Source organism: Pygoscelis adeliae, unplaced genomic scaffold (genome assembly GCF_000699105.1).
Source record: "Pygoscelis adeliae isolate BGI_AS28 unplaced genomic scaffold, ASM69910v1 Scaffold10, whole genome shotgun sequence".
Classification (NCBI taxonomy): domain Eukaryota; kingdom Metazoa; phylum Chordata; class Aves; order Sphenisciformes; family Spheniscidae; genus Pygoscelis; species Pygoscelis adeliae.
Genome location: NW_008824053.1, coordinates 10,651,610 through 10,669,021, shown reverse-complemented (window position 1 = coordinate 10,669,021; position 17,412 = coordinate 10,651,610). Strand labels below are relative to the sequence as shown.

Here is a 17,412-nt window from a genome sequence, read left to right as displayed (position 1 = left end):
GGAGTGGCGGCTTGCCACGTCGGTGGCACCACTCTCCACGCCTTTGCAGGTAACGGTCTGCCTGGCAGCGAGGGGCTGGGAGGTCTCGCTCCCTTCCCAAAAAGTCAGGAGCTTCCCAAAGCTTTGCTTTCTTCTCCCCTGCCAGGGATTGGCTCTGGGAAGGCACCACTGGAACAGTGTATTCAGCTGGCAGAGAGGCCTGGGGTGCGCCAGCACTGGCTGGCCTGTCAGCACTTAATTATCGATGAGATCTCGATGGTGGATGGCAAGTTCTTTGACAGACTGGAGGCAGTGGCGAGGTGAGCGATTGCCAGGTTAAACAACTAACAGAAATGAGTTTCCCTAAATTTCCAGGCTGCTTCCTTCCTCTGGTTATGTGAACAGATACAAGGCAACCGGTGGCATAGGAAGGAAGCGTGAAATCACAGCCAGCATCTGGGCAGGCCTCTATCTTGAGATAAGTTTTGATCATGTCCCGTTCCCCAGCTGCAGCTGTTCTGGCTGCTGTTTTCATCTCCGGAGGCAAGTGTTATCTACAGAGCTGAGTCCAGAATACAGCTGTTTATGCTGTGCCCAGCAGTTCTCTCTTGCAGAGAGAAGCAGTTGTAGTATAGCAGCTACCAAAGAACCAAGACTGGTAATGACATCTAGGGTGGGTAAGCAAAGCAAACTTAATGTCACGTAATAGCACTGCTTAATTATTTGAGCTCCTCTGACAAGGCTGAGGATAATCTTTTACTGCAGGTGGTGTAAGTTTGGATGTACTGACAGACTAAGAAGTAACTTCTGAGACCTGACTATGTCCAGGTCCTGGAGGGCATTCAAAGCTGCTTCTCTCTTCCCTCCCTTTCAGGGCAGTCAGAAAACGGGATGAGCCTTTTGGAGGAATTCAGCTAATCATCTGTGGGGACTTCTTGCAGCTACCCCCAGTCTGTAAGGCTAATGAAGAAACCAAGTTCTGCTTCCAGGTACAAAACTGTCCCTAAACTCATTCTCGTACTTCAAGTCTGCCTCTTTCTTAACAAGAAAATGATTTGCCAGGCAAAAAGCTGGAGGAAATGCATCCACATAAACATGGAGCTGACTGAAGTGCGGAGACAGACCGACAAGACCTTTGTCTCACTCCTGAGTGCAGTCCGTTTAGGCAGGTGAGGAGAAACTCAGCTGTCTAGTAAAGAGCGGGTTGTCACTTCTCTGTGTATTCTATCAGGAATGTATGACTGGGGGCAATAGCTATAAATGCTTTAGGTAACGTAAGCAGGTTTTATATATGCTGCTCTGGTAAGGAAGGACCCTTTCTAGGGTCCCTCTTTGCAATTTCTGCTAAGGAATTCGATGGATCCCGAGCTGGCAGTGGCCAGGGCAGGGCTGGGGTACACGCTTGCACTGTTCTCCAACTTTGTGTAGTTATATTTCCCTGTCCTTCTCTCTGGAGACCTGGGGCTTGCACAGCCTGATCCAGCTGCATGGAGGTTACTGCTGCTCAAGACCTGTACCTGATCACTTTAAGCAATAACCCCCTTTTCCTGGTTACCAGGTGCACAGAGGAGGTTACCAGACTGCTGACACAGACCGCTGCTAACAGGTCTGAGCGTGATGGGATCCTGGCTACGCGGCTCTGCACCCATAAAGATGATGTAGAAATAACTAATGAGAGACGCTTGCAACAACTATCAGGTGAACGCCTTGGAGGAAGCTGCTGGATTTGGGGCTGAGCTCTGAGTGGATGCAATGGGGATACTGTGTTGTCAGGAGGAACCGGTGTTCTGTCATGCACAGCAGCATCAGTCCAAGTTGTGTGTGTTGGGAGTTGAGCTGCCTGGGGAAAAACTTCACAGCTTTTTGCTTAAAAATCCAGTTACCTCTTGGTGTGTAATAAACAGCGAGCTCATTGCTTGCTGTGAGGTAGGGTGGGTCATTATTGCCTCCATACCCCTGCTTTTTCTTTCTGTAGCATCTCAGAAAGGCCGTGCTCTATCCAGCCACGACTTGATTTAAGGGCTGTTTCATTTCTGCCTCCCTGTCTGGCCCTAGGATTCTTTCTTAGTCCTCTTTGGAGATCTGGTGTTGGCAGCAAGTGAAACTGGTCATATGCTCAAAATGGTGACTGCTCAGTTCTTATTTACTGCTGGCCTTTGATTCCTGAGCCTTCTCATGCTCTGGGACTTATGTTGGGAAGAGAGGCTTTCTGCTGTTAGATGTGACAAGGTTTGTGTGAAGACGTCCTATCAGCAGAGCAGAATGGATATTAAAAGAGGAATTGCTGTTAGAAATAAATGTTGAGCCTCCTGCTGTGCTGTGTGGAATATGTTCAATGGTTGCAATTTGTCACATCTTTCTTTCCTTAACAGGAGAAGTGCGCACTTTTGAGGCTTTGGACAGCGACCCAATGCTAGTGAAGTTAATTGATGCTCAGTGTCCTGTGGGTGGTAGAGTTGAGCTAAAGCTTGGAGCTCAGGTGAGTGTGTGTACGTACGTTTGTGAAAGACCAGCAGATCAAATGGCATAAGAAAAATAAAGGAATTGCAGATAAATGTATACAGCAGATTAATGTATAGAATGCAGATTCTGTTGGCCTGGCATAGACATTCTATACAGAAGACTCTGTCCCAATCTTTGCATCTTTTCTGCTTGGAATCTTGTCCAGACAGAGAGTTAGTCTGATTTGAATGCAGGTCCGTGTCTCGTGGACAGTGGTGACTGCTATGACTTTGACACGCGTTTTCAATCGGGTTTAGAAGCTTCCAGGTAGCAGAGAGCACAGGCAGTCCTTGCCTGTGGTCTCAGCTCCAGGTACAGCAGCCCTCCTGACGTGTAAGGGTACGGCACAGCTTGCCAAACTTGCAGGACTGGGCACCTTGCTGTGAGCTAGGGCTGTCAGAGTGGAAAGGATGCAGGATTGTGCTTAGCAGCAGTACTGTTTGCCTTGGGAAATTGTTCCTTAGGTGTTCCCGGAATCTATATATGTCTAGGCTTGTTGGTATTTAGGGAAGGCGGATCTGAGCTCACAGCTGTGGACAGAAGCAGCTCAAGTGAAGTGTTCAGTGCTGCAGAATGATGTAGTTGGGAATCCTAGGAAGGAAAGGCTGTGAAATAATTTCAATCAAATTGGAGACAGTGCTCTATCCTGCAATAGGATGATGTGGCTGTGGCCTTATCAGCCTGCTCTGCTTATGCTTCCTGGCTAGAAGCTTAGCTGCAGGGTGGCTGAACAGGTTGTAAAGCCAGTGCACTAAAGGATTTTTCTTTTTCTCTGTAGGTGATGCTAGCTAAGAATCTGGATGTGTCTCAAGGGCTGGTGAATGGGGCGCGAGGAGTTGTTGTAGGATTTGAAAGTGAACAGAAGGGTAAGTAAGCTTTTTGATCTTTTGTTGAAGGAAGAGGAAAAATCCAAAACAAGTTATCATTGACAGCGGATGACTTGTTAATTGTTTACTGCTTTGTAAGAATAATTTGAAGGAAAGCAGGGAGGAAGTCTTCTCTGCAGTGGGAGGCTTGGGGCGCTCATAAGCTGTGATGTCATGTGCTGCATCGGCTGTAGCTATCTTGAGGGCCTCTTGTGTTTGCTTTTCTTTATTCTCTAAACGTGTATGCTCGTTTGCATTTCTTGTCTGTTCTGTTGAAGCACTTCTTGGTGGTTTTTTGTTTGTTTGTTTTTCTCAGAGAATAATGTTTTGCCACCTGCAATGTGTATTTTTTCCTGCATCTCAACTGATAAATTACCTGATTTTAATTCTCCTCCTTAAGTAGGTCCCAAATATCATTTCAGGACACCTTATTTACTGTGGGGGGGTTTAGTTGGTTTTTTTTTTTTTGGTGTGGGATTTTCTTTTTTTAATGCAGCCCTAAAATTCATGAAAGACTGACATGGGGAAGGAGGAAAAAAAAGAAAGTGTTCTTAGGCTGCTGGCTTTCTGGCTATTGAGCATTAGGAATATATCCCTGTTTCTCACCTGCTCCCACTCCTACAGGGCTGCCTAAGGTGAGGTTTCTCTGTGGGGTCACACAGGTCATCAAAATGGAAAAATGGGTCTTCAAAGGGCCATCAGGAGTTCATCTGAGTCGTCAACAGTTGCCTTTAAAATTGGCATGGGCCATTTCCATTCACAAGAGTCAGGTGGGTGTTCTTATACAGCTGTCTCTAGACTTTTATGCCATCAAAAGCCTTATTTCATGGGTGAGCTTGCATTGCTGGTAAAACAAGAGGCAAAACTGAAAGGCCCTTGTTGTGGGGGACCTCTAGAATATGTGTGTCTAGCTGCAGAGAAGGCAGCACCTCTTCTGCTTGTGATGCTTGTCTATAGGGTGAAGGATGGGCTAGCAATATGGCTAGAGTTTCCATAAGGGTGCTGCCATCTGCATAGTTGGTGTTAGACTATAAAGCAGTGTTATTTACTGCTGTGGGCTGATCAGGGGAGTGTTTCCCTGGTAATCATCAGCATTAGTGATGCTGAGGTTTGCAGTGTACCTGAGGAAGCTGCAGGAGTCACAGCTGTGCTCTTCGGGCTGGACTCCTCCTTTGGTGGTGAGGGTTGGGTCTTTTCAATGTAACTAATACAGTTCCTACCTTTCCAGAAGACTTCATACGCTTTGATAAATACTTGTCTTGGTATTAGACCTGTGAGTTTGTTCCCATGCCACTGCTTAAACCAGGCCATGTTGTAAGTTCTGCTGCCTCCTGGGATGACTCTTGGTGCGGACAAGGCTGGCCAGGCCTAACCCAAACTCTGTCTCAGATGGTCTGCCTTGAGGACTGCTTGAGACTGGCAGCAGCTCCAGTTAATTACTAGGAGTGAAAACAGCAGGATTTCTTTCCCTGCTGTGTTGATTATACGGGATTTGTGGTGTTTCACACAATAAGAGGCTCACTGGAATTAGTTAGTGGACCCTACTGTCTGCTAGCAGTTTCCTGAGAGTGGAAAACTGTCCTTTTCTTTCTACCGATTCCCATCTTTTAATCAGTTACATAGTCAAAGAAGATACTTCCTTTCTTTTTTAATCAAGCCATACACCAAGGATGGTACCTTTGACAGATGCACAGGACAGGTGTTGTGGTTTAAACTCAGCTGGTGACTGAGCACCACACAGCTGCTTGCTCACTCTCCCCCCCTGCCCCGGTGGGATGGGGGAGAGAATCAGAAGAGCAAAAGTGAGAAAACTCGTGGGTTGAGATAAGAACAGTTTAATAATTGAAATAAAATAGTAATAATAACAATAATAATAAAAGAATATACAAAGCAAGTGATGCACAATGCAATTGCTCACCACCTGCCAACTGATGCCCAGCCAGTCCCCCAGCAGCGGCCCCCCCGGCCAGCTTCCCCCAGTTTATGTACTGAGCATGTCGTCACACGGTATGGAATGTCCCTTTGGCCAGTTGGGGTCAGCTGTCCTGGCTGTGCCCCCTCCCAGCTTCTTGTGCACCTCCAGCCTTCTCAGTCGGTAGAGCGTGGGAAGCTGAGAAGTCCTTGACTAGTGTAAGCACCACTTAGCAACAACTGAAACATCGGTGTGTTGTCAACGTTATTCTGGTACTAAACCCAAAACACAGCACTGTACCAGCTACTAGGAAGGAAATTAACTCCATCCCAGCCGAAACTGGGACAACAGGTTAGTGTTGATACAGCACAGTGTTTTTGTTTGTTCTGTAACAAACTTCTCTGTGTCTTTGATAGGGCATGTCTTTAGATTGTGTGGAAATCTCCCTGTCTCGTGTCTTTGAAAGTGGGCAGGCTTATGTAGCCCTCTCCCGAGCCCGTAGCCTTGCAGGTCTCCGTGTTCTGGATTTTGATCCGAAAGTAGTGAGAGCTGATCCTTTTGTGTTGCAGTTCTATAGACAGCTGAGACATCATCAACTTCTAACCCAGGTAAAGAAAAATCCTGTGCTAGCAAAGCCTGCCTTGTGCAACCAGGATGAGATATTAGCACTGAGATGCTACTCTTTCTTCCTAAGCAAGATCATTCAAATTTAAAACTTGTAGTGGCAGGAGAGGGAATGTGGTGGGGCAGCTCTTGGTGGCAAAATATCTACTGTAGTGTTGGGATTGTATAATGTCACCTGGCCCTGCGGGTGAAAGGATGGGTTGGGATTCTTTGATCCTCCTCTTGCAGTAAGGACTGAAGGGGAAGTGGGCACACAAGAAATCTCTTCTATTTTTCTTTCTCCCCCCCCCCAGGATTCACTACACACCCATTCAGGTGCTGATGAGAAGGAGAACTGGAAATGCAGCTGAGAATGCTCTTCTGGCCTCTGTGAGACATCAGCACAGACTGAGTTGCAGCGATCTTGCTATTGAGTGTATTTAACATGGATAAAGTCAAAAGAATTTTTTTAGATATTTGCTTCGTTCAGCTGACTCTGAATGTGTAGAAGTATCCCTGTCTCATGCCTCAGGAATTTGGAAGGCTTCTGTAGCCCCTTTCTGGGCCCACAGCCTTGAGTACTTCTGTGTCACAGAAGCAATTGTAGCAAACAAAATGACTGAACAAGGACATGCCTGAGGGACCTTCCTATAGTTCTGTCCTGTCTGCCTGGCTGCATTTTATTCTCCACATATGTAGACTGAAACTTATGCGCCTTTCTTCAAGTATACCACGGTTGAGAGATGGAAGATGTGTGTCCTCTTTGCCTGGATGGATTGTACCTGTTTACAAGAGCTGCTGACACAAGGGAAAACAGTGCTAAGTATCTGGAATACATGCTTGATTCTCCTGCAAGCGAGGAGCTGCCAGGAGCTGGGCTATCACTTCATAGCATCCTGGGGTGTTCTTGCCTTCCAGATGCTTAACACTAGGAGGCTTTGCATAACTTCCTCCACAAGCAGAACTGTAAGAGTTATACATTGTCTGTTATGTTGATACATAGCCTTTTTATTAGTCTGTTGCATACAATAAGATGTGATTTTTAGTTTTTTAACCTTCCGAGATGAGCTGGCACTGTTTTAAAAATAGGAGGAAGTCCTACATCTCATACCCGTAATTATGGAACTACAAGAATTGTGATGATCCATTACCCCGTTAGAAAGAAGGGAGTGAGGGGAGATGGGTGCTGGTGGGAGCCCCTCTTGTTTAAACGTATGAGGCTCACTCAAATGGGAGGGAGTTTCTGCTGGAAACAACGCGTCTGACTATAAGGTGGAAGCTGAATGTGCAATAGGGAATAATGGGCAAGTGAGCTGTAACTTCCTGTTTCAGCAAAAGCAGAGATGAGCAGAACTAATATACTGTCTTTTTGAAGCCTTTTTCTCCTTAATAAAGGAGAAGCCTTGGTCTTTGTATTTTAGCACATTGCTTAAAGCTTTAACTTGTATATTTTTAAATGTTTAACATGCGGGAATAATGTGAAATATCAACATCCAGCTGGAACTCGCCTTTTGCAGGGGAGTGTCTCTGTGACAAAGCCTCTGCAGTTTGAGCGAGTTGAAGGCCACTTCTTGACAGCTGCTCTCCTTAAAGCCAGGGAAGGGTGTTGACTAGCCAGTGATTAACATAACAGAAACCAGATTTCGGTAGGATTTCAAAATGTGTTTTTTAAGTGGGGTTTGTTTTTTCTGGGCTTGAGGGGTAGAGTTTTGGAGGAAGCAATAGTAGAAGGCAGAAGTGTGAGAATTATTCAGAGGTGTTTACTCTAAGAAGGGGTCCTTAATATATCGGCACATTGTTTCTTCAAAGAAGTCTGGTGGGGAGTAAATGGAAGTACCTGAAGCTGGGGCTGGAGTCTGTGGAATGTGAGACCCTTCCCCTCACGCTGCAAGCTGTTCCTGGCACTACCTCTGGTCTTTCAGACTCTGTGTGTGAAACTTGTTTGGGTTTGTGTGTTTTGTTTTGTTTGTTTTTTTTTTTTTTTAAATAAGACCTTCCAATTCTTTGAGCTGGACTTAAACTCTTTGTCCACCTTGGGGAGGAAATGAAAAATAACCTTCCCATGCCCACACCCCTGGGAAGGAGGGTGCTCGCATGCTAAAGCATCACTGCTGGGGCAGATGAGCATTGAGGTGTGATTCCTTGGCCTGCAGCTCCCAGAGCCCCCACCAGACCTGGGTGAGGGCCTGACTCCATTGAAGCCTGGCACTCACAGGGGAGCTGCTGCAGCTGTCCCCACCCAGCCTGCAGGCTGTGTCCCCCAGCTGACGGGGTGGCAGTACCCAGTTGGGGTGACCGTGAGCATGGGGGTGCTCAGGTTCAGCCCTTTCCTCCTGTGGCAGCACACATGGAGTGCAGGTGTGGCAGGCTGGCCCCAGCCTTTCCTTGGACATCTCTTGTTCCCTCGGCTGCACATCAGTCCTACCCTGCAGCATTTTTTTTGCAGTGGGTGTCCTGGCTGAGGCTCTGTGCTGCGCCTATATCGTTCCAGCTGGGCCTCAACATGCATCTTCCACCTTTGTTGTCCATTGAGTTTTTGCTTTTGTTCACCTTGTTCTACAGACCATCTGCTGACGTCGTGTCCATCTTCCCCTCATGCCCCTTGCGCAGGTGGTCAGTCTGTGGGTGCCCTAACTGTCGGGGACAAGGCTGTCTGTGCAGGCAGGGAAGACTGATGGGTAACCCAAAAGTCTGTATGCTTGGCCAGTGGGCTAGGCTGGGGCCAGTTTGCACTCTTGTGGGTTTCTAGAGGTAGGACACCGCAGTATGAGGGCTTTGTGTTGCATCGGAGGTTGAGGTGTGGGGTCTGAAATGCTCAGGGATGTTAAAGTGAGTTTTACTGTTGGGGTAGACAGTTAGGAAGAATATGCCAGGCACTTCCAGTCATACACAATACATTGATTTATTGACAGATTGCATAAGACTAATGAGATAATGCAGGTTCAAATCTTTTAACATCTCTTTAAAAGTTCCTGTACCACTGTAATGGCAAGATAATTTAGAGTGTAAGAGGGTTGATTATGTACAATACAAATAAACTTTTAATTGTAATCTTGTGAAGCAACTCGCTTAACTGCAGCTTTCATGTGTTTAGGGACTGAAATCTTTCCAGTTGTATGGGTTTTTTTGGTGCCAATTTGAGGTTTGAGATAAAATGCTAAGCAGAACTTAAAGCTGGAAAGGGTAATAAATATTTCATGTTAGTATTAAATGTACATGAAATATTGTGGTTGCCTTCTCAGAGGTGGAGCAGCGGGAGCAGAACAGCAGTGGATCTTGAAGGGTTGGCAGCTGTCCTGAGGCCAAAAGGGGTCCGTCCGTGTAAATTTTGGATGTTCTCGCTCACTTCCAGCTAAAACAGATGTAGGGATGGGGGCTGAGGCTGAAGACTGCTATTTAAATCCTAAAAGAAGCAGTCAGGACAAATCTGAGCTGTCAGGCTCTGTCATGGCTCCCCTGCAGTCAAGATTGGGATGAGGCCTTTTTTTAACAGAATAATGCTTCCATATATATGAGGTAAAAATCTTGTAATACAATAAAAATCCCTTCTTCTTCCAAATACTCCTTAATATGTTAATTTTCTTGCAGAGGGATGTTAACTAGCCTGTAGCTAGAACCCAGTACACCAAAATAGGATTTTTTTAAACTTTTTTTTATTGCAGTGACTGTACTGGAAGAACAGAGCTGCTCATCCTCTCTTCATTAGTAGGTAAAATGAAGAAGAATCTGAAGAGCAAGCAACTTTTTACATGAGGCCACCACAAACCATCGTCAAAATGTCCGGTGATGCTGTTGTTCTCGCCTGCTGAGGCAAGGGGGTCTTAGCAGGTTGGATTTTTTCAGGGACAATTCACAGGTCTTCTGACGGAGCAAGTACACGTGCTATTCTCAGCTTACACAACCTAGAGCTCACGCTTTTCCCCTGCCCCAGCGTGGATCTTCTCCACAGGCTTCAGTCCTTCAGGAAAAAAATCTGCTCCACCGTGGTCTCTCCAGGGGCACCCGGCGCTGCTCCTCCTTCTCTGACCTGGGTGCTTGCAGGGCTCATCTCTCACAGTTTTTTCCTCGCTCCTCACAGCCATGCAGTTTCCCCCTTCTTAAATCTTGTTACCACAGAGGCCCCACCAGTGTTGGTGATGGGCTCAGCTGTGCCCTGCGGTGGGGCTGCTGTGGAACTGTCTGGAAGTGTTTGGAACCAGCCGTGTCAGGCATGGAGCAGCCCTGACCTCTCCTCACAAGCGATTCCTGCCAACACCTGGGCATGGGCACCTGATACACCAAGTATCAAGTGTGTTAGCTTCCTTCAAAATTGCCTCTCTTCCCTCTCCTGTAGATGCTCGTAACATATGCATTGTTGGATATCCTGGGATACAGAGGTAAGGCGAGAGGTGCTGTGGTAGGTAAGAAGGGAAATGGCCAGTGACGGAGGAACCGCCATTTTCATGTGGCAGATGGCAGGAGGCAGAGGTAGGAGATGGCCTGCAGTACGGCTGGAGTCTAGCTAAAATGAGGGGCACGCCAAGAGGGCGCGTGGCAGTGCAGCGAATGGCTGGGATTTCATTACTGTACTCCAATAAATATGAGGAAATGAATATTGTCTCTCCACTTTCACAAACTGAAGAAAAAGTATTTAAACATAGCTGCGGTTAAGTTAAGGCAAAAGCCATAATTAAGTGAATTAAACTACAAGTTTGATTCATAATTGGTATTTCTGTTACCACAAAGTATAGCCATTCTCTTTTCAAATACCTTAAGCCATAAGAAACTATTGTATACCAGCTAAAGCTTCATAATGCATTTGTGTTATTGGAAGCATAAGTCACACACAGAGTGTTATTAAAACCTTACCAGCTTCCGGTTTAAATCTTTGTACAGTGATTTAACTCCTTCTCATTCTTTATGTGACATTTTCATAATAATTAAACATGAATGTGTCCTTACAGTCTGTACCCAGAAGTCCTGTGGTGCGCAGGAAAGGCAGCAATAGTCCTGTTGGTCTCAGATGCTGTAATAAGATTGTGTCCATGAATTAGATCTTCCTATCCAGAATTGCTCTGAATAGATCAAACAAATGCTACTCTTAACTAATGGAAATACGGTCCATTATAGTCTATGCTATGAATGCTAATAATGTCATTTTTCTTACAGATATTTTCTCATTTTGTATTATGCCAATCCATGATGTGCAATTGTCTTCTGCTGCTAAATCTAAGCAGTTCTATTATTAGTATGAGAAAAGACCTGAATTACTAGAGATAGCATTTAGATGTGTAAAATCTGTCTCGCTATTTCCTGTATGATTATTTTATGCTTGTTTCTATTACAGATTATAAGGTTGTTGGATGGAATTTTTTAGCTAAGCTACTGACTAGTATATAATTTATGAAATCTGGTTATACAAGTAAAATAAGTTGATAACAAGTCTAAGAGTAAACTTCTTCACTTATAATTATTGAATACTGCACCATCTGAAGTTTTTTAAAATTTCTTATGCTGTTGATACAGAGGGCTGTCAGATGTGACACAAAACCTATGTGGGGCCTTCTGGGATGGCAGCTGGAGGCTAGGTAGGCACCAAGAGCATCTTAAGTGGTATCACGTGCCTATGTGCGGGCAACTGAATTAAGCCTGTAATGTTCCAAATGTAACCATAACACATGTTTTTACTAAATTGTTTATTACCACCTTTTTGCAAGAAGGTAGAGCTGTGATAAAGATGCCTCTGACAGGAATTTGATTAAGATTTTATTACTTTTTTATCATATGAAGTTTGACATTTTAGGTTTTTTTCTCTTATTTCTTAAAATATATAGTTTTTATCAACAGGTAGGTGAATATGTATATGAATCACACCTTCCATCTGCTCTTCCCAAGTCACTAGGCTGTATCAGTTTTCTGTAGGTACATAACATTCTTTTTTTTTTTTTTTTTGAGTTATTATTAAGACCCTGAGAATTATAGGGGGATTTGCCCAGACTTTCTGTTGGGGGGAGTTAGTCCAGGTCTTCAAAGATTCTGGATCCTGCTTTGCTTATTGAAAGATCTGTGATTCCCTATCATCAAATATCAGCTTAGAGAGGATATAATGTATTTTGCAGATGATGCTAGACATTAAAGTAAAAACATAAGTAAAGCTTCTTAAGACTATTCCAGTAGTTAATAATTCACAAAAGCAAGGCAACACATATCTTTTAATATCTCCAGCTGAAGCCTGGACAGACTTACTGAATATAATAAATCAAACATGAAAAACACTTATGTGGATTAATATAAGAATAACTTGGTTTAAAAAATAGCTTTTAAAATTTGTAATTTATCTTGGAAGTCATACGTAATGATCATCTTGGTCTTTAAGTTGTTCTGTGAAAACATTCCAGGTAAGCTACCTTCATGTTTGTGTTGGTTTAGTGGGACATCTTGTAATAAAATATTTTACCATAATAACACAAGGTACTTTCAACTGACACTTTGCAATACAAAGTAAATTTTTAAAATAGGTCTTGAATCTTGAGCAATGAGCTAGTATTTAATTGCCAGAATTTCAATGCATAATGCATTAGGCAGAGGGATGTTACCGGAATGAATTTAATAATAAAGAAGGAAGTTTTAAAATAGTTTGTTTTTTACATGTCTTCTCTCCAGATGAAAGAGACCTTACAATAACCTTAACCATTTTACTTGTGATAGTAGCAAGCTATGGCTATTTTAACATAAAATCCACACTGCAAATAGAACACATCAGATGATTCAGTCAGGTCAAAATTACAAACTTTCATAAAATGTTGTCCCTTTGTCTTCATTAGCCATAATTATTGCTGTCAGCTGAACTTTTGGACAAATATTATACATCTTCCTTTTTTTAAAAAAATAAAGGATAAAAATTACCCAGTATACAAACAATTACAAGTTTGTGTTAGAGAGAGAATATTACTTTCGACAGATTGCTGTGTAGTCTTGTGCACTTCCAGATCTCAAAAAAGTACAAAGTAAAAAATATTGTTTCTGATGACCTACCTATTTTAATAGAAATATTGTCAAAAGAAATGATAATCAGATTTTGACACTTGTCCTGGGAGTGTCATCAAGGGCTTCCATAAAATATAACACATCAGAAACATCAGGCAAAAAGTCATAAATATAATGCTCATTCAGTACTTCTGTAAAGTATAGATCATCTTACAGCGCTAAGTTTTGGGATCAGGACACTAATATGAAAAAGAAGCATCAGCCCCTTGACAACCTTTGCTATGGGTTTCAGAAGATGTTCTTTAAAAAAAAAAAAGGCAAAAAAAAAACCACCCAACCAAACAAAAACAAACAACAAAACCAAACAAAAACTAGGGAAGTGATTGTGCCCCTGTACTCGGCACTGGTGAGGCCGCACCTCGAGTACTGTGTTCAGTTTTGGGCCCCTCACTACAAGAAGGACGTTGAGGTGCTGGAGCGTGTCCAGAGAAGGGCAACGAAGCTGGAGAACAAGTCTTATAAGGAGCGGCTGAGGGAACTGGGGTTGTTTAGCCTGGAGAAAAGGAGGCTGAGGGGAGACCTCATCGCTCTCTACAACTACCTGAAAGGAGGTTGTAGCGAGGTGGGTGTCGGTCTCTTCTCCCAAGTAACAAGCGATAGGATGAGAGGAAATGGCCTCAAGTTGTGCCAGGGGAGGTTTAGATTGGACGTGAGGAAAAATTTCTTTACTGAAAGAGTGGTTAAACATTGGAACAGGCTGCCCAGGGGAGTGGGTGAGGCACCATCCCTGGAAGTATTTAAAAGACGGGTAGATGAGGCGCTTAGGGACATGGTTTAGTGGGCATGGTGGTGTTGGGTTGACTGTTGGACTTGATGATCTTAGAGGTCTTTTCCAACCTTAATGATTCTATGATTTCAGGCCAACAGTGTGACTCGAGGCATTTCACTGTCAACGAAAACTAGGGGTAGAGGGAACCTGAAGCACAAAGACTACATTTGATATTGCTTTCTCTGCAGCAGAAGGAGACCTCAATGAAGAAAGAATTCAGTACTGTACCAAGTTGTAACAACTCCAAATAGGATGCTGGGAGCAGGGCATCAAGCTAAGGTGAAAGCTGTATCAAAAACTGAAGATGAAGAGAGCATGTGACATCTGAAGAACTATGTCTAGAACCAGAGAAACTGAATCATTAGGAATACGTCCAGCTCAAGGCATGTAGGCGAAGTAGATAGTGAGTATGTTTCTAGATTCAATACACTTATGGGCCTTTGTGATAATTAAGAGATCTAGTGTGGTCAAAAAGTACCTGAAAGAGCAGGGGAAGTCACAAGACCAGTACCATCCTTTAGCACCTTCAGTTTTACTGTGGAATGGCTAGAAGTATAACAATAGAAGTAATGATGCCTAGGAAGGAGGACTAGAAGCAGCACCGAGGCAAAGCCAGTTCAGTAGAGCTTGCTGTGCTTTGATGGGCACAGAAGGGAGATAAGCTCAAATTAAAAAAGGAGCTGCTGGCCCTGTTCCCTGCCGCAGAATGAGTTTGTCAGTTCACCTTGGGGCACCAGATGGACATGAAGTCTGTTTAGAAGCCGTTAGGAATCATTACGGTGAAGCTAGTGCTGAAGGCAGCCAAATGACTCTAACCCTTGTTAGATGCATACCAGTCCAATGAGGTGATAATAAGGTACTCCCCAAAAAAGTCACGGCTAGGGACGGATACCTTGCACATGCTGTCCAGACTACAGCGTAGACAACTTTTTGGAACAGAATAAAACCTACCAAACATGTTTTGGTATATCTTTTTTGGCACTCACGTAGTATGTTTTGCTACGGTGGACTTTTTGAGGTGGGGGGAAGAAAAAGGTATTTCCAGGACATTTAAGAGGTGACAAAAGGTAGATGCTACATGTAGGTATATAGAATACACAATAAGATGATGATATGTCCAGAGGCTGGTTATGTATTAATAGATTTCAGCCCGAACAAGTGGAAAAAAATGCAGAAAACTTGATAAAACTTACCAAAAGGGAAGAGGTAACAATTAGTATGGAGCCTAAATAGAGGAGAGAATATTGCAAAGGAAATGAATTTAGATTCTGCAATGCTCCCTTTTCTTCAAAAGGATCTAGTTTACTTTTACAAGAATGGAGTCCTTTCATTTTATTTCCAGAGCACAGTCGATGGAGCGTATTTCATCTTTACCTCTCAGTTCATAAAGACCTCATCTTGCTCTCGCTGAAATATTTGCTGGAAATCAAGGGTGAATTCTTTGCTTAGCATGCTGACAGGGGAGATAACTGCTTTATATCTCCTTTTTTTTTTTTTTTTTTCTTTCTGTGGGGTTTGGCTGCGGGTTCCTTGTTTATTTTGGAGTTCCAATCAGAGACATCTCCATATTTCAAAGATAATTTAGTTGTGCTAAAACCCCAAATCAGTATGCTCTCTATAGCGAAAAGAAAGCTACATTTTTTTTCAATATTTTTTTGTATATTTTCCAACATCTGAGGGGAAAAAATGCTACCTAACGAGTATTTTGATAGAAAATGCTTCTCGGGGAATAGACTTTAAAACCCAGCTCTTCTTTTGGAGGGAAGAGAAGTTGATCTGATATTATTGAACACTCCAAAGTAAACAGCTGCTGTTGTGTTCACTTTTTAAAAAGTGTAGGATTGTTTTCTGTCTCTAAAACATGCAGTTTCATTAAAAAGAAGATAATTGATGATAAAAGCAGGGGGAGAATGCACTTTTTGATCTTAAATGCTATGCAAGTGACATACTGTCAGAAGAAAACTGCATTGCCTACTTTAGCTGCATAAACTTTGATAGCAGGCTGGAAGCTGCTGTTATTTTCTATCATATAAGATAAGATTTTCAAAAATCAGTTCTACAGCTTATAAGCAGTATGGAGGCTTAATTGTTTCCTTATGTTCCATTCTACAAATATGCTAAACATTAACTGTCAATTAGCTACCAGTGTGCCAGACTGTTCCTTAATATGGAATGTCTGCTGTGTCTTAATTTTTGCCTTGAACAGGTATTTTCACAGAGCTAACTCATAATATCTTACAGTCTCAGTGCAATCCTAACTAAACCTTTTGATACTTAGTCCCTTGACTGCCTCTTGGAGCTCCTTTGCCAAGGGGTTCCTTCATAACCTCTCAGGGAATGTGACATGCACCTAGACCTGTACAGACGCCAGTGTGAGACAAGTCACGTGGAATGCCTGAAGGATGTAATAAATATTGCATGCTATGCAAATTCTGTTGACGGAAATATCCGAGGGAGTGTAGAATTCTTATCGAGCTATTTGAAGGACTTTGTATGGACATGAACTACTAGTAGGGCTGTAGGAATTGCCATATTGCATCAGGCCATCAAGTTTGATTTCTTGCTCTTAGCAATGCCTACTGTTTTATAGTCTGATTATTCAGAGAATGAAGGACTGCCCTTCTATGAATATGTCTATCTAAGTCACTCAGAGAGAAGGGACACTTGTTCAGGGAAGAGGGGTAGATTCCTTGTTGATTTTTTTGCAAGCTGGAACCTCCTTCCCTGAAAGATGAGATTACAGTATCCTTGAAACACACACATCAACACAGCTACACCAGATCTAATTACTGCACTTTTTTTTTTTTAAAAAGCTCTGCAAATATTTTGTGTCCAGTTTCTTTGACTACAGTCAGAAGAACTTTTTACCTGATCTATCTTAAATTTGCTCATCTTTAGTTTATCAGATATTTTCCCTGCACACCAGCTGAAGAGAAGCATAATTGTCATATCACATTTCATTTTCAAATGCATCATTTAAACCCCTTTCTTTAAGTTGTTTAATGTGACTAGTGCTTAGAAAGAGACATACATTCTCTTGGGTTTGGCTGTCCTTCTCTTTGAGTTGCAGTTGGGGCCCTAGCTACTGGGCAAGGTGGATGAGACTCGTATGGACTGCAACTGGGAGCCTGGATGCACAGAGTAAGCTGTGCTATCTTCAGTCTGGTCAGAAATAACCAGTGTTAAGACATTTACTACGTATATTTTAAGCTAAGCAAGTGTAGTCTCAATGTAGTTTATCAATTTACTAATTAGCTCCTCTGCAAAGTGTGAATGTTATGACTAAATGACATGTAAACATCCCTTGTAGGTATCAATGGGAGTTTTGCACAAGTGTTTACATGCAGTTTTATGATCCACAGTAAATATTAATCACATACAAACTTTAATGGCACCACTATTAAGTTCTCTTTTATACTAGAGAAAGCTGTTCATTCTAAGAATCTTATGTTTATTTTCTAATTATTCTTTTTCCTTCAATTTCTTACAAGACACATTTATGTCAAAGCATGTGAGAAGCTATATATGAAAGAATTAGATTATCAGAATGTATTTTTTCTTGCAGTTTTCACTAACAGCTGTTTGAAAACAGTAATAGCCAGTGAAAATACAGAAAAATGTGTGGGCCCACTAAATACAACATTGATTAAATTTGTAACAAGATCACTTCCTGTTCAGGAAAGCTTGCTCAGCCAGCTGCAGAAAAGAGGAAAAGACATAGATATCCCTCCTGGCTTTATTTTCAGTACTCAAAT

The 17,412-nt window shown here is 42.9% G+C and overlaps 1 protein-coding gene across 1 annotated transcript; it reads left to right on the top strand.

The window, feature by feature from the left end:
- Positions 1 to 6: 6 nt before the first annotated feature.
- On the top strand, positions 7 to 6,615 carry PIF1 (PIF1 5'-to-3' DNA helicase). Its single transcript, XM_009333846.1, has 10 exons — positions 7 to 49; positions 146 to 299; positions 854 to 968; positions 1,042 to 1,148; positions 1,538 to 1,677; positions 2,352 to 2,458; positions 3,260 to 3,347; positions 3,972 to 4,117; positions 5,676 to 5,867; positions 6,177 to 6,615. Exons 2-10 carry the CDS (start codon positions 256 to 258, stop codon positions 6,231 to 6,233), a joined length of 996 nt encoding a protein of 331 aa, XP_009332121.1. The 5' UTR covers positions 7 to 49; positions 146 to 255; the 3' UTR covers positions 6,234 to 6,615.
- Positions 6,616 to 17,412: the final 10,797 nt, after the last annotated feature.